The sequence below is a fragment of the Patagioenas fasciata genome, chromosome 22 (assembly GCF_037038585.1).
Source record: "Patagioenas fasciata isolate bPatFas1 chromosome 22, bPatFas1.hap1, whole genome shotgun sequence".
In the NCBI taxonomy this organism is placed as follows: Eukaryota; Metazoa; Chordata; class Aves; order Columbiformes; family Columbidae; genus Patagioenas; species Patagioenas fasciata.
Genome location: NC_092541.1, coordinates 1,915,883 through 1,939,331, shown reverse-complemented (window position 1 = coordinate 1,939,331; position 23,449 = coordinate 1,915,883). Strand labels below are relative to the sequence as shown.

Sequence of the window (23,449 nt, the reverse complement as noted above, 5' to 3'; positions counted from 1 at the left end):
GACGCAGGCGGGGGCCGCCGGGAGGTGTAGTCCGTCCCGTGGTGCCCCGCGGCGGCCCAAGATGGCGGACCGGCGGCGGCAGCGCGCCTCGCAGGACAGCGAGGACGACTCGGACTCGGCCGCTTCCGACAGCGCCGACTCGGCCGCCAGCGCCGCCCGCTCCCGCTCGGCCTCCGGATCGGGGTCTGGTTCACCTCATCGCCCTCCCCACCGCCCGCCGAGGGGAACCGCAGGGGCCCTCAGCGCTGGGCCGCGGGGCCGTGGGGCTGAGAGCGGCGCCGGGGGTGCGGCCAAGAGCGCGCCCGAGTCTGAGTGTGTGAGTGAGGGGGAGTGGGGGACATGGGGGGAGCAGTTGTGGGATGAGGGGACAGGGGTGTGGCGCTGGGACATGGCGGGACAGTGGGGTGTGGGTGGGGTGGCAGAGCTGAGGGAGCACTGGGCTGGGGAATGGGGGGGGGAGCGGGGCTGGACCCCCGGCACTGGGCTGGGGAATGGGGCGATGGGGCTGGGGAATGGGGGGAACAGGGCTGGACCCCGGGTACTGGGCTGGGGAATGGGGTGATGGGGCCGGGGAACGGGGCGGGGAGCAAAGCAGGGCTGGACCCCCAGCACTGGGCTGGGGAATGGGGCGATGGGGCTGGGAAATGGGGTGATGGGGCTGAGGAATGGGGCGGGGAGGGAAGCAGGGCTGGACCCCCAGCATTGTACTGGGGAATGGGGTGATGGGGCTGAGGAATGGGGCGATGGGGCTGGGGAATGGGGGGGGGGAAGCAGGGCTGGACCCCCAGCACTGTGCTGGGGAATGGGCCGATGGGGCTGGGGAATTGGGGGGGCAGGGCCGGACCCCCAGCACCAGGCAGAGGTTCCCCCCGGGTCGCGTCCCCATGCTGGGGCGGGTGGGGTTGCAGCCCGCTCAGGCCTCATCCACTCTCCATCAGCTCTAAACAGCCTTTTTCTTCAGCGAGGGCACTGAAAGCCGTTTACGGGGAGTTGGTGGTGCTGCTCTCCCCACCTCCGCGGGGTTGTTTTTCTCCTCTGGCTGGATGTGATTTTTGTCCTGTTGTGGGTTTATTTCAAGTTCCTCCCCAATCACAGTGTGTGGTTGTCCTGCCATTCGGACTCGTTAATTTCTTGGCATGTTTTATTTTTGATCTGGGGTTGTTTGTACACCTCCATCAGTCTGTGCTTTCACTACAAACCTTCCCTGCTCAGAGCCGTTCCAGTTCATCCAGCATCTTCTCCCGGGCTGTGTTTCTGTCGCCACAGTCTCTGTTTGCCTGAGCTCGCTCCTGCTCAGCGTCTGTTCGTTATTCCTGGGCTCCTGCTTTGAGTGATCCTCTTGTCCTTTCCCCACTCAGCTGTCTGGCTTTCTGGTATCAAGGCTTGTCTGTCCTTGTCACTCTTTTCCCTCCACAGACCCCCAGCCATTAAACACTTTGTATTTTTATTCCCTGAGCTGCGTTTCCCCAGTGCAGCTCGAGAAGGATCTTACAGGAGGATACTGGGAGCCCTGCATTTCTTTCCTCTTTCTTGGTTGCTGAAGCTGATCTTCCAAGGGCAGATGCTATAGGATCAGGGGCCAAATTGTTGTAGTTTTGTCTGGGATGCTCTTGACCTTCCCCTGTGCTAACGCACCTTTCCCTCCCTGTCTCTGCAGGAAAGCGAGGATGGCATCGAAGGAGACGGTGAGTAATGACTTTCTGGCATTTCAAGTGGTTTTTGTGTGCAAAAGGTAAAAAATTGGACAAAACACCTTTTTCAATAGTCCTGCCCCTAAATATTAACTTCTAAGAGTGGGCAAATGTGGGATGGAGGGACAGTGCACCCCAAACTTGCCCTCGTTTCCTCCTGCATGAGCTGACAGTGGTGTTGGTTGGAAACACTTTGGTGGTGGCCTCTGGTGTCCCCTTGGAGAAGCTTTTCGAGGGGTGGGTGTGCGCCAGCGCTCGGAGAGAACCTCAGTCCATCTGTGCCCTGACACCGAACTCCTTTTCTCCCCGCAGCCGTCCTCTCAGATTACGAAAGCGCCGAAGACTCGGAGGTAAGAGGAGTCTCTGTGTCCTGGTGCTTTGCCGAGTGGCTGCCTCTTGCAGCATTTTAGCGCAAAACCCAGTTTGCGTCCTTCGTTCTCTTCTGCTGACCCCGTCAGCAGCGGTTGCTGTTGTCTCAAGATACCAGCTCGTGTGTAGCTGTGCAGAGGCTTGGAGTGAGCTGTGCTGCAGTGTAGTCATTGCTGCTGCAGAGGAAAACAGCCTGAGCCTTTTGCTGGGAGTTTATCTCATGTATGATCCGCAGGAGAAGCCGCCTGCGCTACTGTGAAGTGGACGTAGGGCCAGTATTTTTAGGGGAGAAAACACCTGATTCCTCAGATTTAGATATGGGGAGCAGGATTTGCTGTGGCCGAGAAGGGTGTGGAAGGAAGTGTAGGATGCTTGTTGAGTTTTAATTAGTTGAAATTAAAAGAATGAAGTACGATAGCTGGAGGGGTGGTGCACCCCATGAGCGCTGGGAGAATCCCACGCTGCAGCAGCCGTGGCTGTGATTTTCCCTGGATTTTTAGTTCAGAATTGTAAGTTTAACACCTCCAGACAGTTTAGAGAAGTTTTGTTGTCTAACGGTTACAATTAAGATTTTCTAGTGAAAACCCTTCCTTTCAAACAGCAGTTTTGGGGATCTTGAGTGAGGCAGCAGATGGAGAAAACACAAAACCAACAAGGCAGATGAAACCAAGGCTCGCGGGGACTGTTAATTTGTGAATTAACTCTGCTGTTAGTGAGGAGGGAGCGCACAGGCTGCAGGGACAGCATGTGGAGGGCAAGGGGCAGCTCCACACTCACCGTGCGGCTCCGCGGAGCAGCGCTGGTGCTGCCGGAGCAGGGCTGTTGCATCACCGGCGTGCCACGATGACTCCGTTCCTGTGCCTAAAAATAATGCCACGTCTGGGTTTCCCACACGTAAACAAAAGGAGCAGTTGATGTGCAAATACACCGCGTTGAAAGGGAAAAATAGAGCAGTCCTTTTTGTTAATCGCGCAGAGCTATTTTTAGCCCCGACGAGGCTCGCAGGCTCCTGGGGGTGAAACGAGGTCGCGCTGCTCTGCTCGGCGTGAGTCAGCTCAGTAATTCCAGGGAATTTGAAAGCGTGGTGCTGGCTGGATTGGGGCCCTCGGCGTGGGAAGGAAGGGACAGGCCGAGGGCCCTTGTTTGTGCTTCTCCCCAACTTGCACAAGCCCTTTCCGAGTGGCGAGAGGCCATGGCTGCGTGGGCGAGCTGGTCCTGGCTCCGTTCTAGAAATTCTGACTGTTGGATGGTGGTGGGGAGAGGTGTTGGGTTTAGTCTTTGCTTTTTCTGTAAAAACACAGGGGTGGGAAGAACCTCAAGAGCTAATCCCCTGCTTTGAAGGAGTCAGGTGTGGAACAGGGATTTAACTCCAGATTTGGGGACTTGCGTGGGGAAATCCCCGGGGGACCTGCTGCAAAAGGTGCGTGTTTGAGTAACTGGGACTCTTTTCAGGCAGAGGAAGAGGATTACAGCGAGGAGGAAAGTGCCAAAGTGGAACTGAAGCATGACAGTAATGATTCCTGTGAGTCAGCAGCAAAAGCAGAGAAAGGGGATGAGAAACCTGACTCCAGAGGTGCCGTAACCGGTGAGAGGCAAAGCGGGGACGGGCAGGTAGGTGTTCAACATGCGTTCTCTGTGCCGAGGGTGGATGTTCTCGCAGAGGGACTGCTGCAGTGGTGAGAGCTGCCTGGTTTTGACAGGAGAGCACCGAACCTGTTGAGAATAAAGTTGGGAAAAAAGTTCCCAAGCACCTGGATGACGATGAGGATCGGAAGAACCCGGCTTACATCCCGCGCAAAGGGCTCTTCTTCGAGCACGACCTCCGCGGGCAGACGCAGGAGGAGGAGGTCAGGTACGTGAGCATCCCCCACGTGTTTGGCAGCGCAGCTCTTTGCTTTGGTGTGAAGTTTTGGGAAGGCATCGGCGAGGAGGAACTCTCTGCTTTCAGCTCCCTGCTTGCAGCGTCCTGCCAGGACGTTTTTGGCTTTTTGTTTTGAAGGAAAAGCTGAGGTTGGTGCAAACAAACCACAAGGAAAGCCTCTTGCCAACGAGCAGTGATCCTTCTTGCTGCTTTTCAGAAATAGCAGCGGGTAAAACAGCAGCCTCTGGGCAGGGGGAGTGGGAGGAAGAGGAGACGCTGTCTCCTGCCCTGGAAATGCTCCATCTCGGTGTGTGGGGCTGGTTGACGCTCCCACATCTTGGCTTTGCACCAACCTCTTGGTCCTCCCTGCGTGACTTTCAGGCCGAAAGGTCGTCAGCGGAAGCTGTGGAAGGACGAGGGTCGCTGGGAACACGACAAATTCCGGGAGGACGAGCAGGCCCCCAAAACCCGGCAGGAGCTGATTGCACTGTACGGCTACGACATCAGGTCAGCTCACAACCCCGACGACATCAAGCCCAGGAGGATGCGCAAACCCAGGTGAGCAGCAAAGTCAAACCAGAGCCTGGCTTGTCCCAGAGGGTGACAGGGCTGGAACCCTGAAGGGGATAAGCCCCGTTTTTGGCGTTGGTCCTGGGGTTTCTAGATGCTGAATCCTGGAGACGGGTGCTACCTCTCATCCAGGGATTTTTTTCCAACGTTTTGTGCTATTTTTTCTCCCTCAGGTTTGGGAGTCCTCCTCAGCGAGACCCAAACTGGTCCAACGAGAGGCCCAATAAGCCCCCGAGGCACCAAGGTGCAGACAGCACCTCCGCTCCTCCGCGAACCTTCACCAACAGGAGCTCCGCAGGTACGGGGAGGATGCCCCCGCCACGGAACTACCCGAGGATGGGGGGCTACAAAGAGACCCGTCCAGGCTACCGAGCTTCGGAAGCGAGCGTCCAGCATCTGTCTCGAAACAGCGAGCAAGCGAAACAAGAGAGCAGCTATCGAGCAAAGCGTGTCGAGCAAACTCCCCCGAGAGACAAGTCCCCCGAGATGGAAGCGGCACACGTCCACGGCAGCCCCGTGAAGGAGGAGGTGGCTTTGGAAAACCAAACCGCGGCTGCCGATGCTGCGCAACCACCTCCGGACAGACCAATCGAAAAGAAATCTTATTCCCGGGCAAGAAGGACCAGAATCAAAGCTGGGGACGCGGGGAAGCTGGCAGATGAAGCGCCCGCTTCCGAAGGGCTGAATCCTGCGCCTCCAAAACCTGCGGAAGCCGAGACGTCCCCCCCGCCAGCCAAGAGCAGCAACTGGGAGTCGCCGGTAGAATCCAACCTGGATGGACTCGAGCAGGAGATGACCCAGATGAACCTCACAGAGCAGAACTGGACGCCGGGGCAGTCGCAGTTCCTACAGCCCCGGGAGCTGAGGGGTAAGTGGGTGCAGCCTTTTGCTTTTCCACTGCAGCCAAAGGTAATCCTGGGTTTGTGGAGTCGGTCAGAACTGAATCGTTTCTGTTTTAGTCCGGTCTCGTGGTAGGTACGTGATGGCGACGCGTTCTGCTGAGAAAACGCAGCGGAGATGGTTAGAGGGGACAAAATAGAAGAGAAACGGGAAATTAATCATTCTGCTGTAGGTTAATTGAATTAGGGCTGGGAAGGATGTAAGAGCAGATCCTTTCCCTCTCTCTGCCCCGTTTGGTGTAGAGAATGGGGAAGGTTTGGTGAAGCTGAGGGTGTGTGGAACATGCAGTGGGGACTTTGTGCGATGTGGATTGCGGTGAGACCGGCTCAGAGTCCGCGCTGGCAGATAAGCAGTGTCGTGCTTGCTGGGTACAGGTAACGAGTGATCTGGCTCTTGTCACATCCTGCTCAGGGGCAGGAGGGACTTTTTCCTCCATTTATCAGTTGAGGTTTGGTTGCCACTCACTAAGTTGTTCTGTTGGCAGACGGGCGTGTGCGGCAGAGTCGCCCCCGAGCGAGCCGAGGACCGAGTTCTCATTGAACATCCATGCGAGAGGTCATCCGGGTATAATTATCTCTTGGCAGAATTAATTTCTGGGGAGTGTTATGAGTCCTTCCCAAGGGAAATAAAACTGGAGCAAGAAGAAAGCGACTTGTTGCTTTCATAAGCGTCTCTTGAGGTTTAGGTCCTGAAACCATAAGTCACCGTGTACTGATGCGACTGGTAAAACTTTTGTGTGATCAGATCCTTGGTCTCGCCTGCAGACGCGAGTGATGGGCTTTAAATGACCCAGCAGCATGAGAGTTCCAAAGCGCTGCGATCTGCGCCTGAGATTATGGACTCTTTTGATGCTTAAAGATAAAGCATCCTAACAAATTTACCATGAGACAGCTCTAGGCTGCGGGGAGGGGACACTTTGTCTGTAAGAAGGACAAATGACTGTCCCTTTGTTTCTTCTAGCAGGGCAGGAAGGGTTAACTTGGGGAGGATTTGGGTGGATGAACCAGCTGTCAGCTCGTTCTGTACGTACAGCATGGGTGTCTATGCGTGTATTTGCAATATCAGTGGTCCATGGGTGCTTTTGGTGTTTGTTTTGTCCGCTTTTGCTCCCCTGGAATCACCTGTGATCAGTTTAAGACTGTGGTTTTAAAAGCGCGCCCATAACTTTGTGGTTTGAATTATAAGGAACCCATGATGAAAGTGGTTACACCCTGTAGAGAGTTTAAACTGCAGCTTAACCCAGTCCCACGCGGATCCGTGTTTCTGCTCTGAAAAGGTCCTTGTGTCTGCAGGAGCAGAGCTTAGATCAGCACCTGGATTTCAAACTGTGAGGATTATTATTGGTCTTTTTTAAAGCAAGATGTAGAAGGCGTTGGAGAAGCGCGGATGATTGTAGAGCGGCACAACAGCTTCTAATTTGTACCGAAACATCTAAAATTGTAACCTAAGAGATGTAGTTGTTAGAAAAAGGTTTCTCATCGTGAAAGCAAGAGCTGCGCCTGGTTGTGGTACCACGGTGTCCCCAGGGTGCCGGCGCTCGCGCGGCGCCTCCCGGCAGCGGGTGAGGCGGCTCTTTGCTGGGAACCAATGCAAACCATAATAACCAGTTTGTCTCTTCCTCAGGTATTCCCAACCATATGCACGTGGGAACTGGACCACCGCCTCAGTTTAACAGGATGGAGGAAATGGTAAAGCTCGTTGCGTGGAGCGTGACTCCTGCTTTTAAAAGCGCGGAAGCCCGGTGTTTATTATTTCTTTCTGGGCTGCAGTAATTAGAGGCCGCCCGTGACACCTCAAAGGCTTTTCCTGTTTGTGGGTGTTTGTCATTTTGACCGTGTGACCCAGATAGGGGTTTGCAGGGGGTGCTGGGGAGTGGGTGGGTGTCCCTGCCCCTCGCCAATGCCTTCGGACTGTTTCAGGCGGTGCAGGGGGGCCGTGTCAAGCGCTACTCGTCGCAGCGGCAGCGAGCGCCGGTGCCGGAGCCCGCTCCCCCCATGCACATCAGCATCATGGAAGGGCACTACTACGACCCACGTGAGTGTTTCTTTCTCTCCCGCTCGCGAGGCTCCGCGTGCGTTCGGACCCAAGCGCTCCCGTTAGGAGCTTTGCCTTCCCTTTGTAATTAGCATCATTGCGTTGTCTCGTACGGTAACTAAAAAGCTGCTCTGAGCCTCCCTGGTTGGTGTTAAAACCCACTGAAACACAATCAGCGTTACTACCTCCCCTCCCTCTCTAGGCCACTGCTTTTCTTCCTGAGAACTAGGATTTAAAATTAACTTGAAATCAGAGCAATTTGAGAGCAGAGAGAATTACAGAACAAGACTGAGGATGGATTAGGAATTTACCTCAGCGTTTCAAGTGTTGGAGGAGAAATTCCCAGAGTATTTTCCTGCTTTGCGAAGGGAGTAGGAGGCTTTTCTGTCGGGAGTGTGTAGCATCTGTGAGCCTGGTAGACTGTGTGTGCCGATGGGAACGTTGGAGTCTCGTCACCGTCGCTGGCTGGGGTGTGCGTGTGACTTTGCCGCAGTAGAATAAAATCCGCCAGAGCTTTTCCTTACCGACTGTTGTGTGTTGCAGTACAATTCCAGGGACCAATCTACACCCACAGCGAGAACCCGGCCCCGCTGCCGCCCCAGGGGATGATCGTACAGCCAGAAATGCACCTGCCTCACCCAGGTGAGAAACCACTTCCCCAGTGTGGCACGGGGAAGCTGGTACCGGCGTCACGGTTGTGCCAGAGGGAGCGGATAACTGGTTTTGGCACAGCCTCTGTCACTGGGGGAATCCATTTTCCCTGTTTCTACAAGATGGAAGAGCCCTGCTTTCCTCCTGCAGCGAGGCTGGATCAATATACATTTTAAGGAAAGAAAAAGAGACGTTTCTGGCTCTCGCAGCCAGCGCGGGACTGAGATGATCTGAGCGTTTGGCACCTCTAGCTGCATGTCTGCAGGTTCTGTGCAAACCCTCCTGGCTGAGTCGCTTCCCTTTCGCTGGGACGTGTGGCTCTGCCAGCTGTTGCGCTCGGCCGGTTCTTCGCTCCCCGCTGCTCGGAGCTCAGAAAAGAAAAGCAGAAATGAGAGCGGTTGAATTGGCGTGTTCTCTATCTCACCCACAAAAAACGTTTCCTGAAGTGGATGCGCTGACCCGCGGCTGCATCCGGTTCGGGTGAATGGCGACCCCAGCGCTGGGGAGGGGGCTGAGAATCGCTTCCCGTTTGCCCCCTCCCAGTGCAGGAGCTGAGGTCTCGTTGCTACAGGAAAAAACCTTTGAGCAAACCGCATCTCCCTCCTGCTGTGCTGACCTGGTGCCATCCTACCCTGTTTCCCCAAAAATAAGACCTACCCCAAATATAAACCCTAGCGTGATTTTTCAGGATTTTTGACAATGCTCAAAATATAAGCCCTACTCCAAAAATAAGCCCTAGTTACTGTTCATTAAAAAAGTCAATTCAAGTAGCATCCAGGCAGCTACACATGTAAAAAAAAGCATCTTTTGGAGCAAAAATTAATAAAGACCCTGTCGTCTTTTTGGGGAAACAGTGTAGCAGCCCTAGCTCTCTGCAGAATGTGCCAGCTTTACAGGTGCCATCACACACGGTTTATTTGTGTCACTTGGCAGGTTTACACCCCCACCAGACGCCAGCCCCCATGGCAAACCCCGGGCTGTACCCTCCGCCGGTGTCCATGCCACCAGGGCAGCCCCCACCGCAGCAGCTGCTCGCCCCGACTTACTTCTCCCCTCCTGGAGTGATGAATTTCGGGAACCCTGGCTACCCCTACCCCCCAGGAGCGCTGCCCCCTCCGCCGCCTCCTCACCTCTATTCCAACACTCAGGTGAGCTCTGTCGAGAGCGGGTGGGATCCTGTGGGTCGGGGGGGGTGAACTCTCAGAGGCCTCTTGGGAGAGGATGCGGAGCAGCTGGGCTGCTCCATGCTGGGGGATGTTTTACCATCATCCCGCTCTACACTTGGGATGGGCAACCAAAAAGGGCTATTCCTGTGGCTGCTGCGGGTTTAGGGTGTAGCAGATGAAATCCTTGTGTTGGTGGATCTCAATGGAGGTCTTCTACGGAAGGGCATCCACAGTAGCTGTGAGGATGCAGATCCCTGTGGGCATCCTGATTCCAACCCCAGCGCTCCCCCGGGCGCTGTGCGAGCGGCACACGGCTGACACGCAGTGGCAGACCGGAGATGTGCGCGCTCCCCGAGCCCTGCAGCCGCTCTGAGCTTCCCTGCTGCCCAGCCAGGGAATTGTCCTGGTTTTGGGGTGGATCCTCAGCCCCCAGGCAGCTGGAGGAGCTCTCGGTGTGAAGGGCAACTGTTACCTGCCTTGTCTGCACAGAAAAACGGCAGCTGCTGTTGTTGCAAAGCACGGACATAAGATGGCAGCTGGGAAACTCTGCAGGGCAAAGGGCGTTGAGCGACAGCAGCTGAACGTGAGCCAGCGCGTGCCCAGGTGGCCAAAAATGCCACCAGCGTCCTGGCTTGTGGCAGCCACAGTGTGGCCAGCAGGCCCAGGACAGTGACCGTCCCTGTGCTGGACATGGGGGGGCCAAACTGCGAATCCTGGGGCGGTTTTGGGCCCCGCACATCAAGGAAGCCCTTGAGGTACTGGAGCGAGTTGAGAGAAGGGAACGGAGCTGGTGAGAGGCTGGAGCACAAATGTGATGGGAGCGGCTGAAGGACCTGGGGGGTTCAGCGAGGAAACGGCCTCAAGTTGCACCAGGGGAGGTTGAGGTTGGATCCGGGGAACAATTTCTTCCCCAAAGGGCTGTGGGGCATTGGAACAGGCTGCCCAGGGCAGTGCTGGAGTCACCATCCCTGGAGGGGTTGAAAATACACGGAGATGAGGTTCTCAGGGACATGAGGCAGCACCAGGGGTGGGCGAACGGGTGGACTTGGATCTTGAGGGGCTTTTCCAACCAAAATGATTCCGTGTTTCTATGATTCTGCTCTCTGGGGAGCGCAGGCGCAGTCGCAGGTGTACGGAGGGGTCACGTACTACAACACTGTCCAGCAGCAAGTGCAGCCCAAGCCTTCGCCACCTCGCAGGACGTCCCAGCCTGTCACGATCAAGCCACCGCCTCCCGAGGTACTGTCCCCTCTGCGTGAGCCTGCGTGCGCGGTGCTGTCCCCTCGGGGTGTGTGCGATGCTGCAGTCTCCTATCCAAAAAATACATTCTTCCAAGAAAATCTGTCTGATCTTTGAAACGTCCCAAACCTCAGCTTCTTGTTGCAGGTGGTAAGCAGGTCTCCAGTTAATTTGGTTTTCTAAATACTTAAAAACTAAGCTCATCTAAAATTAAGTCCAAAATTGATTCGTGCCTTTCTAAAAAAAAAATTGCACAGGGTAGAAAACAAAACACTTTATAGCAAGAAAAATCCAGTCCTAAGCTAGGGAGGCAGAGACTTCTCTGACAGAATAAATGTTGAGACCTCTGTATATCTCAGGCAGCAAACTGAAAGGCTTTCCAGAGACAAGAGCGCTTTCTCTGCGCTGGGAGCAGTTTCCTCGCCCCAGTGCTGTGAGCTGTGGGTGTGTGTGCACACCCGAGTGCCACGAATGTGTTTGGTTTCCCCTTTAATGCCTCGCTCGGCGCAGGGGAGCTGAGTGAGCCGGAATCGCTGCAAGCCCGGACCCGGGCAGGCATGTGCCGCTTGTTCCCCGTACGCAGCAGAGGGCTGGGAAACGCGCGGCGTTTGTAATTCCACCGCGAGATCGTCTGATCGAGGCGCCCTCGCGATGGAGAAATGATGAACCTCTTGGCTGAAGGGAGCTGGTTGTGTGGGGGGTGGTGGTTGTGTTTTGCCACCCAAATTTGGGGGGTGTTTTCTCGCAGCACCCCAGCGATAGCACCGCAACCCCCGCGCGGTGTTTGCGGGCAGCCTAAATCTCTTGCTTCTCTTTCCTCTTCCCCCACCAGGACAGCAAAGGTGAAAAAGCAAATGAGAGGAGCAACACGTAGGAAAACGTGGGAAACCCAGCGCCAGATGCGGCACCTCGGCAAAGAGGAGGCTCCTCCTCGGGAAAGGCTCCTTCCCTGGGCGTAGGTGAGGCAGCCGGATGAAATCAGCTGCACCGGCTTGTGCTCAGGGCCAGGCACCTTCCCTCTCTGGTTTTACCGGTGCCCTCCCAAAAACCATCTCGCCGCTGCTGATCTGCCCTTCTCCCCCCTCCCTCGCTGGGACACGGAGGTCACCGAAGAATCTCAACCCCCAGAGTCGCTCCTCGGCCACAAGTTCTCGCAACTTCTGTCTTTTACTAAACCTCTGCCCTCTTCCCTCTCTAGGATGTTAAACTCGACTGGCTTGATTGTGGTCTCTGTTTTTATTTAAGGAATGAACCAGCTCCTTCAGTAAAGCTGATTTGTTTCTTTTGGGTATTCTGAATTTGTTTGTCTGGCGGAACGTAACACCCCCCTGCCCCCCGCGGAGACGGCTGATGAGTTAATTCTTCATTTCAATTCTCTCTTTAAATTAATAAGCTTATTTATGCCGTTGTTTAAGCACGGGGAGGGCGGCTGGGCGGAACGCGCTGCCCGTGCAGTCACCACTTAATTTAGAAGCTCCTCCCGTGTCTTGTTCCGAACAAGCCCTCTTGGCAACTCGTGTCACTGGCAGTTTCTTTCCATTCCGAGCTCGCATCAGATGCGAATCTGTGTGCAGGGGTGCGGGGCGATCCCCGTCCCCACCGCGCACCTTGCAGAATGGGGACGTTTCCACCCGCCGCCTCTGCCGGATCGGCGGCAGAGAGGGAGGTTTATGGGCATCCAGGCACATCGGCGCTGCCAGAACAACGAAACCAGCAGCCAAACCAGCTCGGCAGGGCCCGCGCAGGAGGGATTTGCTCCTGGCGCTTGGGTGTTGCCGCTGTGGAAGTGGAAAGGGTTGTTGGAACCCGCCCCGACGCACTCAGCCCGGGCTCCCGCGTCAGCCACCTCCCCGCGGGGACGGCGGCTTCGTCACCCCCGTTAGGCTTCGGAAGCCGATCTGCCGGTGCGACCGGCACCGCGGTGCCGGCTGGGCCGAGCCGGGCTGGCTCTCCCATCCCATAGCGCGGATCCCGCAGCTCCCGGTGACGCTCGGGCTCGGCTGCATCCTCGCAGCCATTGGCAAATAGCGATAGGGAAGCTACAGAGGGCTGCCGGTTCCTGCCGCTCGCCCCGGGCACGTGCCGGCGCGGCTCGGGAAGCGCCAGCTGCTGGCACAGGCTCCTTGGCGAGAGGGGAAACGTCTTGGCCTCCAAATCCCCATCTGCGGTGAGGGAGGGGTGCCCGCCTGCCCGCTCTCTGGTCGAGATCGTCTCATGCATGAGCAGAAATACCTCCTTTGTTTGTTGTTTGTGACTCTCTGACCTTTTTGTACCTTATTTCAAGACCTCAAAGCGATGTTTGAAAAGCAGAAATCCCTTACGTTTTAAATGTTAACTGTTTTCTCTGCCTTAAGGCTGAAATGTATCGGTAACATATCGGTCGTGCGACTCGAGTCCTGGACCTTACAACACTGTGATGGGTTTGTTTGGTTTTGGTTTTGGTTTATCTGGATTCCTGTCCCCTCGGAGTGCACATTTGTAACCAGCGTTGTGTCGGCACGCGGATGAGAATACATTTTGGGAAGCAGCTGGTTCTCTCGTGTCTCTTTTCTCGGGGCTCAGCCCCGCGGGCGCAGCGTTCCCGGTGAGCACCGGCGTCCCACCGCGCTGCCGGGAAGCTCGGGAGCTGCTCCCCATTTCCCAAGGGCTTCTGGTGGGACTGGAATCCTTTCTTCTCCTCTCCTCTCCCGCAGCTGAAGGCACAACTGGTGTGGAGGTGGCGTGGGAGCCGCCGCCTGCGTTTCTGCGCCGCGCTGCCGCCTCGGCACCACCGCAGCCTCCCCTGGCCCGCGGCCCGGCTTCCCACGGCAAACGGGGGTGGCTGGCGCGTACCCCAATTCTGCACCGCTCCCAGTGCCTTTCCTCCGTTCCCAGCAGCTCTCCCCAGCTCCTGCCCTCAGGGTTGGGGTCCCACAGCCCATCCAGCCACAGGAGCCATCGACCGACCTCCCACCCCCAAACCGCGCTGCCCCTTCCCTCACCAGCACCCCTGCCTCAGTTTCCCTCCCAGGGCCCAGCTCAGACCATCGCAGGGACATCGTGGAGCAGCTTTACTCCCCTCGACCACGAGCTCCCCCTTCCCCAAATGCCGAGACACCCCCCTCCCAGCGCCGCAGCTGGGAAGTGGGTTAAGGCGCTGGCTCGGGGAGGGATTTTTCCCTCGCTGTAATTTTTCCCTCCTACACAAGGTCTGTTCTGAGCGGCGCCTGGAGGCTTCGCACCCCCAGCTCGGCTGCTGGGGTGGGGGGAATGCGAGGCGGCTGCAAATGGAGGTGCAGGCTTTGGGAGAGGAACGCCTGCTCCAGATCCCAGCTCGTTAGGAGAAATAACAGCAGCTTAATTAAGCTAATATTAATAGCTCGCTCCGTGCCAGCGCTGCCCCAGTCCGTGCCAGGGGAGAGGAGCTGGGGCACGTTTTCTGGAGGCCCTCGGTGCAGCACGATGTTCCGGGTCCCTCCTGCCCGCGCAGCCTGGCCCTTGTCTCGCTGACACCGGTGAGCGTGGCTGCTCTGTGCCTCAGTTTCCCCTCCAGCCTCTCTGTGCAGTCACAGCCCAGCCAGCAGGCACCACTTGTACCCAGGGCTGGGGACCCTTGTCCAGCCACCCTGGGCAGAGGGGACGGAGGAGCTCGGCTCGGTGGGAGCGTTTTGGCGTCTTGGGTGGGGGGGCCTGGGGGCTGGCGGGCAGGTGGAGGTGCCATGGGGCGGAGAAGGGCAATGCTGTGCCATAGCACACCGTGCCATCCTCCTGGGCCTGTGCAGCCAGGGACGGGGATGTGGGGACACGTTTTACCGCTTTCCCGCGGAGTTGCCAAGCAACTGCTGGGTAGAGGAGAAGCGGGAACAAAGCGGGAGCCTCCAGGACCCCCGTCCTTCCATCCCACCCCAAACCCCCCGGGTCTGCCTGCCCGGGCACTGCACGGGCTACTGGGTCACCTTTGGGGTCACCCTCTGTGTCATTGCTGCCACCCCACCCCGGAGCTGCAGGGAATGAACCCCGCGAAGTGGCAATTGTGGGGGTACATGGGGTCTGTCCCCCGCTGCTGTCACCACCACTGCCCTGCCTGGGGGGTGCAGAGCGGGACCCGGCCCTGGCGCCTCCCCAGCTGCTGTGGGGGGGCCCGGGGGCAGCGGGGCCGGGGCAGGGTGGGTGCCCAGCACCCAGAGGGGGGCGACACGGTGGTTCTGCCCCGGGCGGGCGCCGCCTCCCACCCTGCCCTGCCCCGGCACCTGCCCCGGCTCGCCGGCCCGGCACGGCCTGTTCCCGGGCTGGCAGACGGCGCGGGGGGGCAGCTGCCCCAACCTGCCCGGCCCTGCCCGCGGGGCGGCCCCGGCCGCAGGGGGGGTGCCCGCGCCGGGGTGGGGGATCCTGCACCCACTCCCGGCCCTTTCCCACGCTGTGACAAGGGGCAGAGAGCTGGGCTGGGGGTGCCAGGGGCGGGTCACCCCACACCTGGGGATGTGCCCCCTTGGATGGACACCATAGGGGGACAGACCTGTGGGGCCCAGGATGGCATGGGGGGGCCGTGTGTGTTTGCCAGGGGACAAGGCGTCGGGGTGTGACACGGGTGTGAGCACATGGAGGGAGGGGTGGGACTGTGTCCCTCTGTCGGGACGTGCGATGGTGTCGCTGGTGTGACAGCGGGGGGGTGACAGGGTGTGGGCTGCGCCCCCTCCTGCGCGGGGGCTCTGCCAACGTGTCCCCCGTGCGTGGCTGACACGCGTGGCCGTGTCCCCGGTGTGCCGGCGCTGCGGGGGTTACCGGGGTGCGCGACGCATCACCTGCGCGGGGCTGCTGGCGGGGGGACCCGTGTCCCGCTGCGTGACTGTCACTGCCGCGGCTGCACCCGGTGCCATCGCACCCCCGGGCCGGGGCCGCCCCCGGCTCCGCGCTCCCCGGTGCCCAGCCCGGTGCGGCGGGAGGGGGTGGCGGGCAGGTGCCGGCGGCGGGGCCGGGGGCGGGGGCGGGGCGGGGCGGCGGGGCGGGCGCTGGCGGCGGCTCCGCGGGCCGCGGCGGAACGCAGCGCAGCAGGCGCGGGGCGGGCGGGGAGCGGCGCCGGGGCCCGACCGAGCCGAGCGGAGCCGCCCCGCCACCGTCACCGCCGCCACCGCCGCCCATGGCACCCTGAGCCGCCGCCGCCGCCGCGCCCGGGCGGCCATGAAGCCGCTGGAGAAGTTACTGAAGAAGCCGGGCTCGCACCTGCCCGCCCGCCCCGCCGCCACACCGGGACCGGGACCGGGACCGGGGCCGGGCTCGGGACCGGGGCCGCGGCGGCAGAGCCTGTCGCGATCACCCGCCTCCCCCGAGGAGCCGGCGGGGCCGCAGCCGGGGGGCGAGGGCCGCTGGCTGGAGCTGCGGCCGCCCGAGGCGCCGCTGCGCTCCCCCGAGGAGCCGTCACCGGGCGGCGACCGGGACCGGGAACCCCCGAGTCCCGAGCCGCCGCCCGCCGCCCGCTGCTGCTGCGGCTGCGGCTGCGGCTGCGCCCCCGCCGCGCCCGCGCCCCCCGAGCGGCTCCTGGCCGCGCTCCTGGAGCGGCTGCCGGCGGGCGGCGCGCACGGCCGCGGCTGCGGAGCAGGTACCGCGGGTCGGGGCTGGCGGGGCGGCCGCTGCGGGACCCCCGGGAGCGCGGCCGGGGGGGATGGAGGGGCTGCGGGGGTGCCCGGTGCGGGGAGCGCGGGCGAGCGCTGCCATGGGGGGTGCTGGGGGGCGATGCGGCAGCGGGGGAGGGTCGGGGGTGTCTGATAGGCGCCCGCCAGGAGGATGCGCTGATGGATGCGGGGTGGGAGATGCCGGGGGGGGACGCCGGTGGCACCGCGCAGGGCGCAGGCGGGTGCCCGGTTGGGGTGGCCAAGGTCAGGCTGGGTCCCCGCCGGGCCAGGGCGCCGGTGGCAGCGGGGGGGCAGAGGCTTGGCGGGGCGGGCAGGGGTCCCACGGGGCAGTGGTGTCCGGGCCCCCGCGGCAGCAGAGGGGCTGTGCAGGGGGACGGGGGCTCGGTGACAGCACCAGGCCTGGCAGAGAGTGAGGTTGGCCGGGCACCGGCTGCCACCGCACCGTGCAGAGCTGGCAGCCGCCCGGTTAATCTTTAACGTTTTCCCGGTGCTAAAATTAGCCACGATGGGAACTGCAGTGATGGGGGGGGGCAGGCGGACACCCCTTCCCTCCAGCACAGGTTTCAGGGTGCTGCCCCACCGCAGCTCCCCGTGTGAGGTGCCGAGGTGGTTTTGGGTGCGTGGGGAGCCAGGCAGGGGCTGGGAGCTCTCCCACACTGTGGGGGTCCCTGCTGTGGCTGACCCTGCTGGGGTGCAGGGCTGGGGGGCTGGGGGACACCCCAATCTGCTGGTACCCCCCAGCTCCAGGATGGGACTCCCTCGGTGACACGAGGGAGCCCTTCGGGTAGGAGCGAGATGGGACTGGCAGCACCAGGCCCTGCCTGCACCAACACGCTGCCCGGCCCGGCCCTGCCGTGCCAGGGCTGCCAGGGAGCGGTGGGGGGAGCAGGAGCCAGGGCAGAGGTCTGGGGGCTCCCCCAGCCACATTCTAGTGCGGGGAGACCGTCTCTGCGGCCCTGGGCGATGGTGTGTGTGCAGCAGAGAGATGGGGAAACTGAGGCACGGATGGAAGGAACTGCAGCCGGTAGAGACAGGGGTTGTTTGGCTCCTTCTGCCCCCCCAGCAGAGCCCAGGAAGGGGCTGCACTTGGGGCAGGGGAGATGGGGGAGTGGGGGCCGTGTACCTGCCCTGGGGGTGCCCCCACACTGCTGTGCCCCTGGCAGCCCCGCTCCCAGTGCAGGTGCTGGATGCTGGATGTGGGGCAGCAGCTCGGCAGCACTGGGGGGGCTGGTGGGTCCGGGCTATGGCCCAGCCTGCTGTGTCCTGCTTTTGGCAGCAGCTCATCCCCCATGGGCACTGAGCCTCGGTGCAGCGGTGCTGGGGCAGCCTCAGCCCCAGCTCGGCACAGATCTGTGGCTGGGTTAATGGGCCAGGGCCCAGGGGGCGGCCAGGGGGACGCTTGGCACGTGGGAATGAAAGGGACACCGAGGTGCCGCCACAGTGTCCCTGTGGCACACAGGCACAGCCACCCCCGGCTGGGGACCTGCTCAGGGACAGGGTTCAGGGTTCCTCTGGGACCGGGTGCTGCCGTGTCCAAAGGTCGTGCTGATGGTTTGGTTCTGGCGTGATGGGCACCGCCACCGGTCACGGCCCCTCGGCTCACCCGGTGCCAGGGGATAACATCTGTAACTCTGCTGTGCCAAAACCCCTCCCCAGGGCCAGTGCCGGCCCAGAGAGCCCGACTGCGGCACCGGCCTCCCCGGCGCTCTGCCCGAACGTTTCCTGCTGCCACCTGCCCTCCCTGCCTGCCTCAGTTTCCCCGTTGCCCTGGGCCGTGTCCCGGTGCACCCGCAGCCGGGCTGGTTGGTTTGCCGGGGTGTCACGGCTCAGGTCCTGCCCTGCCAGCGCCTCTGCCCCCACACCGTCCCCCCGGGACCCGTCTGCCCCATGGGGCTGGGAGTGGGTCCGTGAGTCAGCGCTGGGTGCGGGGGGGGCTCGGTGGCTCCTGCTGTCACCCTCCCCTCGGGGGGCTGTGCGGGACGGGGTGCCCACACCTGCCCCTCCGTGTCCCCCAGAGCTGCTGCTGGATGACATTGTGCTCACACACTCGCTCTTCCTGCCCACCGAGCGCTTCCTGCAGCAGCTGCACCAGCAATATCCTTGGGGGGCACTTGGGGTGCAGTGAGGGGGGGCTGGGAAGGTGGCAGGAGGGTGGGCACCAGGTTTCGATGGGGAGGGGTCCAAGGTTGGGAAGGGAAGGGCGTGGGGGTGCAGAGGGGTGAGTGTGGGGGTGCAACCAGGAGGGCACAAGGGTGACAAAAGGGATTGGGAGGTGGAGGGCACAAGGAGGGCTATGGGGGGGCACAGAAGGAACTGGGGTGCCGTAAGGGTGGGCATGAGGGTTAATATGTTGTCAGCAATATATTGGGAAGAGGGTGGGCATGAGGTTTCGATGGCGGGGGGTCCAATGTTGGGCGTGGGGAGGGCATAAGGGTTGCAGAGGGGTGAGTGTGAGGGTGTAACCAGGAGGGCACGAGGGTGATAAAAAGGGTGGGCTTATACATTTGGGTGCAAGGCGGGCGGTGGGGTGCCAATGGGGGGGGGCACAAAGGCACTCACAGGGGGTGCCCGTGGGCCGGGGTCCCTCCTTGCTGTGTCACCTCCTTGACGGTGCCACCTTCGTGCTGGCGGGGGGCAGCCCCCCGGCGCACTGGGAGCGGGGGTCCGGGCTGCAGCGCAAGCAGGCGGTGCTGGCTGTGCTGCTGCACTTCCTCGAGACCTACAAGGGGCTGCTGCAGGAGGAGGAGAGCGCTGGGAAGGTGATCAAGGTGGGTGTCCCCCCCTTTCCCCCCCCAGCCCCCCAAAACCCCCCGCCCTGAGCCCCTCTTGCCCCCCCCAGGAGCTCTACCTGCTCATCATGAAGGACACGTCGCTCTACAACGAACTGGAGGATGAAATCCTCAAGCTGCACCAGCTCGTGGAGACCGTGGAGCTCAAGTGAGGGGGGAGCAGGGGGTCCCCAGGGGGAACGGGGCACCCTGTGGGTCAAGACGTCCCCAGGAGGGACAAGGAGTTGTGGTCCCCAGGAGCTGGGAGGGGTCGTTAGTGGCTCTTTGGTAATGAGCAGGGCCCTGGCTGGGGGCTCTGGCAGAGCATCCCCGCACGGCTCGGGGTGCAGCACCCAAGGGTGCTTGGCCGTGCCGGGCCCCCCAATGACCCCGCGCTGGTGCCGCAGGGTGGCCGACGAGACGCCCCCCCCGAACAAGCAGGTGAAGCCGCTGTTCCGGCACTTCCGCCGCATCGACTCGTGCCTGCAGACGCGGGTGGCTTTCCGGGGCTCCGACGAGAGTGAGTGACCGCAGCCGGGTGCCAGGACGGGCGCTGGGGTCCCCTCCCAGGCCCACCTATGGCTGCAAGGGGCTGTGCCCGCTCCGTGCCTCAGTTTCCCCAGTTGAAGCTGCAGAGCCCCCTGGGGAGGTGCAGAGGTCCTTGACGCCCCCACCTCGCTTTGTCCCCAGTTTTCTGCCGCGTGTACATGCCCGACCACTCGTACGTCACCATCCGCAGCCGCCTCTCGGCCTCGGTGCAGGACATCCTGGCCTCGGTCACCGAGAAGCTGCAGTACTCGGAGGAGCAGAGCGCCCGTGAGGACGCCCTCATCCTCGTCACCATGGCCTCGTCGGGAGGTGCCCGTGGGGCTGGGCTGGGGGGGCTGCAGGGATTGGGGGGCCGGGCGGTGCTGACCCCCGCGCTCTGCCCGCAGAGAAAGCCGTGCTGCAGCCCAGCGAGGAGTGCGTCTTCACCACCCTGGGCATCAACAGCCACCTCTTCGCCTGCACCAGGGACACCTTCGACTCGCTGGTGAGCACCGCAATGGGGACACCCCCAAACCGCCCGGGGCCATGGTGACCCCTGTGCAGAAGAGGGAGGGGACCCTCCTGTGGGACCCCCATGGTCCAGCACCCTCCGGGCATCCCTGCGTCTGAGCATCCCCAGCTGAACGTGAGCCAGCGTGTGCCCAGGTGGCCAAAAATGCCACCGGCGTCCTGGCTTGTGGCAGCCACAGTGTGGCCAGCAGGCCCAGGGCAGTGACCGTCCCTGTGTTGGGCATGGGGGGGCCAAACCGCGAATCCTGGGGGCAGTTTTGGGCCCCTCATAATGAGGAAGCTCTTGAGGTGCTGGAGCGAGTTGAGAGAAGGGAATGGAGCTGGTGAGGGGCTGGAGCACAAGTGTGATGGGAGCGGCTGAGGGACCTGGAGGGGGTTGAGGTTGGATCTTGGGAACAGTTTCTCCCCCAAAGGGCTGTGGGGCATTGGAACAGGCTGCCCAGGGCAGTGCTGGAGTCACCATCCCTGGAGGGCTGGACAGACGGACATGAGGTTCTCAGGACATGGGGCAGCACCAGGGGTGGGTTATGCTTGGACTCCATGGTCTTGAGGGGCTTTTCCAGCCAAAGTGATTCTATGATAATTCCGTGTCCCCTGGCAGGTGCCACTACCCGAGGAGATCCAGGTGGTCCCGGGGGACACCGAGATCCACCGCGCCGAGCCGGAGGACATCGCCAACCACCTCACCGCCTTCCACTGGGAGCTGTTCCGCTGCATCCACGAGGTTTGGGGGCAAGCAGGGGGCTGGGGAGGGTGGAACGACACCATATTGGGGGAACCCAGCCGATGTCCCCGTCCCCTCCGCTGCAGCTGGAGTTCGTGGATTACGTGTTCCACGGGGAGCGGGGCCGGCGGGAGACGGCGAACCTGGAGCTGCTGCTGCAGCGCTGCAGTGAAGTGCAGCACTGGGTGGGCACCGAGCTGCTGCTCTGCGAGTCGCTGGGCAAGCGCGCGCACCTGCTCAAGAAGCTCATCAAGATCGCGGCCATGTGAGTGCAGGGGCTGGGGGGTACATGGGGGGGTCCCCTGCGAGCCCCTCACCTTCCGTCTTCTGTCCCCCGTCCTCTGTCCCCAGCTGCAAGCAGAACCAGGACATGCTCTCCTTCTACGCCATCATCATCGGGCTCAACAACGCGGCCATCAGCCGGCTGCGCCTCACCTGGGAGGTGAGACATCCTGGAGCCCCCTCCGGGTGCTCCCAGCCCCCCTGGGTGCTCCTGGACTCCCCAGGTGTTCTTGGACCCCCCCCCCCCCCAGGTGCTCATGTTCCCTGGGTTTGTCTTGCAGAAACTCCCAGGGAAATTCAAGAACCTGTTTCGGAAGTTTGAGAACCTGACGGTGAGAGGGGCCTGGGCGCCCATGGGGGTTGGGAACCCCCCGGGGGTGTTTGGGGGGCTGGGGGGCGGAGGGTGTGTTCCCACGCTGTCCGGAGGTGTCTTTGACCCCCGCTTTCCCCAGTCCACCTGCAATGCCGCTGTGCCCACAGCAGGCAGTGTGTGTGGGGGTGCAGGACAGGGTGGCACCCATGGGGGGCTCCCCCAGCCCTGACACCCTTTCCCCCACCAGGATCCCTGCAGGAACCACAAGACCTACCGGGAGGTGCTGGCCAAGATGAAACCCCCGCTCATCCCCTTCCTGCCGCTCATCCTTAAAGGTGAGGGGGGGCACAGGGGCTGCCCGCACCCCATGGTGGGCTGGGGTCCCACTGCTGCCCCACAGGGCCCCCCCTCACCCCCTGCTTGCCCCCCAGATCTGACCTTCCTGCACGAAGGCAGCAAGACCCTCCTGGATGGGCTGGTCAACGTGGAGAAACTGGTGGGTGCCTCTTGCTGGGGGGGGACATGGGTGAGGACACCCAGGGTAAGGACAAGGGCACCCACCGAGTGTGGGCTGGGGGGTCCCCAGGGTGCGGAATAGGATCCCTGGGGGGTGTCCATGGCGGGGTGGGGGTGCCCCAGGGTGTGCAGCAGGGTCCTGGGGGGCTGCACAGGGTCCAATGGGGCCGGGGGCTGACGGGGGGGCTGCTCTCTACCCCAGCACTGCATCGCTGACAAAGTCAGGACCATTCGAAAGTACCGGAGCCGCCCCCTCTGTGAGTATGGTGGGGGGGGCCCAGGACCCCCACAGCCCCAGCTGGGTGGGGGCGAGGGGCCAGCGGTGTGGGAGGGGGCTGATCCCGCGGGGTGGGGGGATGTGCGTGGCCCCACAGCCCTAGTGGGACGGGGATGTGTCTGGACCAGCATCCCACGTCCCTGCATCCTCATCCCTGCAACCCCTTCCCTTCATTCCCGCATCTTCATCCCTGCATCCTCATTCCTGCTTCCCCATCTCTGCATCCCCACATCTCTACATCCTTATTCCCGCATCCCTGCATCCCCATCCCCACATCCCTGCATCCTTATCCCCATCCCCACATCCCCCTATCTCTGCAACCCCATCCCTGCATCCTTATCTCTGCATCCACTGTGTCCCTGCATCACCGTATCTGCATTCCTGCATCCTCATCCTCACATCCCTGCATCCTCATCCCCACAACCCTTCATCCTTATCCCTGCATCCTCATCCCCATCCCTGCTTACTCATCCCCGTCCCTGCATCCCCGTCCCTGCATCCCCGTCCCTGCATCCCCGTCCCTGCATCCCCGTCCCCATCCCTGCATCCCCATCCTCATCCCCGCATCCTCATCCCTGCATCCTTATCCCCATCCCTGCATTCCCATCCCTGCATTCCCATCCCTGCATCCCCATCCGCATCCCTGCATCCCCATCCGCATCCCTGCATCCCCATCCGCATCCCTGCATCCCCATCTGCATCCCTGCATCCCCATCTCCATCCCCGCATCCTCATCCCTGCATCCTCATCCCCACAACCCTTCATCCCCAACCCTTCATCCTCATCCCCACCCCCCACGTCGGGGTGTCCGTGCTCCCCCAGGCCTGGAGCTGGAGGCGTCCCCCAGCCAGCTGCAGACCAAGGCGTACGTGCGGCAGCTGCGGGTCATCGACAACCAGAACCTGCTCTTCGAGCTCTCCTACAAACTGGAGCCCGGCAGCCAGTGAGGCCCGGGGGGGCCCCCACCCGGGGGGGGGCCTGGACCCCCCCAGCACTGACGCACTTTGGCCAGGGGGCCCCGGCCTCGCGCGGGGCGGGGGGTGCAGGTGGGTGCTGCCCCCCCACCCTTGACACGGGGTGTGTGTGGGGGGGCGGGTTTGGGGACCCCGGGCGCATCAACCCCCCCCCAATTCCCTCTGGCACGCACTGCCCCCCCCGTCCCCTGGGGGGGACCCTGCTGGACCCCCCTTTATTTTTGTACGTGGCCCCCCTGCCCCCCCCCTCCCCAGACGTGTATATTTTGTACCGAACCGCGGTCCGGAATTGTACATTTATTTTTTAAGAAAAAGGAGGAAAAAAGGCAAAAAAAAAAAAAGAGAAAAAGAGACCGGGGGGGCGGGGGGCGTGGAGCCCCAATAAAAGGTTGTCCCGTCTCGTGACGTCATGCTGGGGAGTGATGTCGTGGCCGTGCGGGGGGGGT

General features: G+C 61.6%; 2 protein-coding genes across 2 annotated transcripts; both read left to right on the top strand.

The window, feature by feature from the left end:
• Positions 1 to 23: 23 nt before the first annotated feature.
• CASC3 (CASC3 exon junction complex subunit) lies at positions 24 to 11,772 on the top strand. Its single transcript, XM_065856411.2, has 13 exons — positions 24 to 316; positions 1,658 to 1,685; positions 2,004 to 2,041; positions 3,513 to 3,671; positions 3,761 to 3,912; positions 4,303 to 4,479; positions 4,665 to 5,359; positions 7,015 to 7,079; positions 7,311 to 7,425; positions 7,969 to 8,067; positions 9,010 to 9,224; positions 10,359 to 10,481; positions 11,314 to 11,772. The coding sequence occupies exons 1-13, from the start codon at positions 62 to 64 to the stop codon at positions 11,353 to 11,355; spliced, it is 2,163 nt and encodes a 720-aa protein (XP_065712483.2). The 5' UTR covers positions 24 to 61; the 3' UTR covers positions 11,356 to 11,772.
• A 3,754-nt stretch (positions 11,773 to 15,526) lies between these two features.
• On the top strand, positions 15,527 to 23,359 carry RAPGEFL1 (Rap guanine nucleotide exchange factor like 1). Its single transcript, XM_065856412.2, has 15 exons — positions 15,527 to 16,056; positions 18,106 to 18,184; positions 18,708 to 18,858; positions 18,930 to 19,027; positions 19,266 to 19,378; positions 19,549 to 19,716; positions 19,794 to 19,891; positions 20,519 to 20,641; positions 20,728 to 20,906; positions 20,993 to 21,083; positions 21,205 to 21,255; positions 21,484 to 21,571; positions 21,668 to 21,732; positions 21,955 to 22,009; positions 22,852 to 23,359. The coding sequence occupies exons 1-15, from the start codon at positions 15,639 to 15,641 to the stop codon at positions 22,974 to 22,976; spliced, it is 1,902 nt and encodes a 633-aa protein (XP_065712484.2). The 5' UTR covers positions 15,527 to 15,638; the 3' UTR covers positions 22,977 to 23,359.
• Positions 23,360 to 23,449: the final 90 nt, after the last annotated feature.

Excerpts from the sequence above, each read along its gene's own strand:
- RAPGEFL1 (XM_065856412.2), top strand. The coding sequence starts at position 15,639 with ATGAAGCCGCTGGAGAAGTTACTGAAGAAGCCGGGCTCGCACCTGCCC. Across the intron at positions 18,859-18,929 it reads GCGCTGGGAAGGTGATCAAG|GAGCTCTACCTGCTCATCAT; the intron begins GTGGGTGTCCCC and ends TGCCCCCCCCAG. Across the intron at positions 20,907-20,992 it reads CTCATCAAGATCGCGGCCAT|CTGCAAGCAGAACCAGGACA; the intron begins GTGAGTGCAGGG and ends CTCTGTCCCCAG.
- CASC3 (XM_065856411.2), top strand. The coding sequence starts at position 62 with ATGGCGGACCGGCGGCGGCAGCGCGCCTCGCAGGACAGCGAGGACGAC. Across the intron at positions 3,913-4,302 it reads ACGCAGGAGGAGGAGGTCAG|GCCGAAAGGTCGTCAGCGGA; the intron begins GTACGTGAGCAT and ends CGTGACTTTCAG. Across the intron at positions 7,426-7,968 it reads AGGGCACTACTACGACCCAC|TACAATTCCAGGGACCAATC; the intron begins GTGAGTGTTTCT and ends TGTGTGTTGCAG.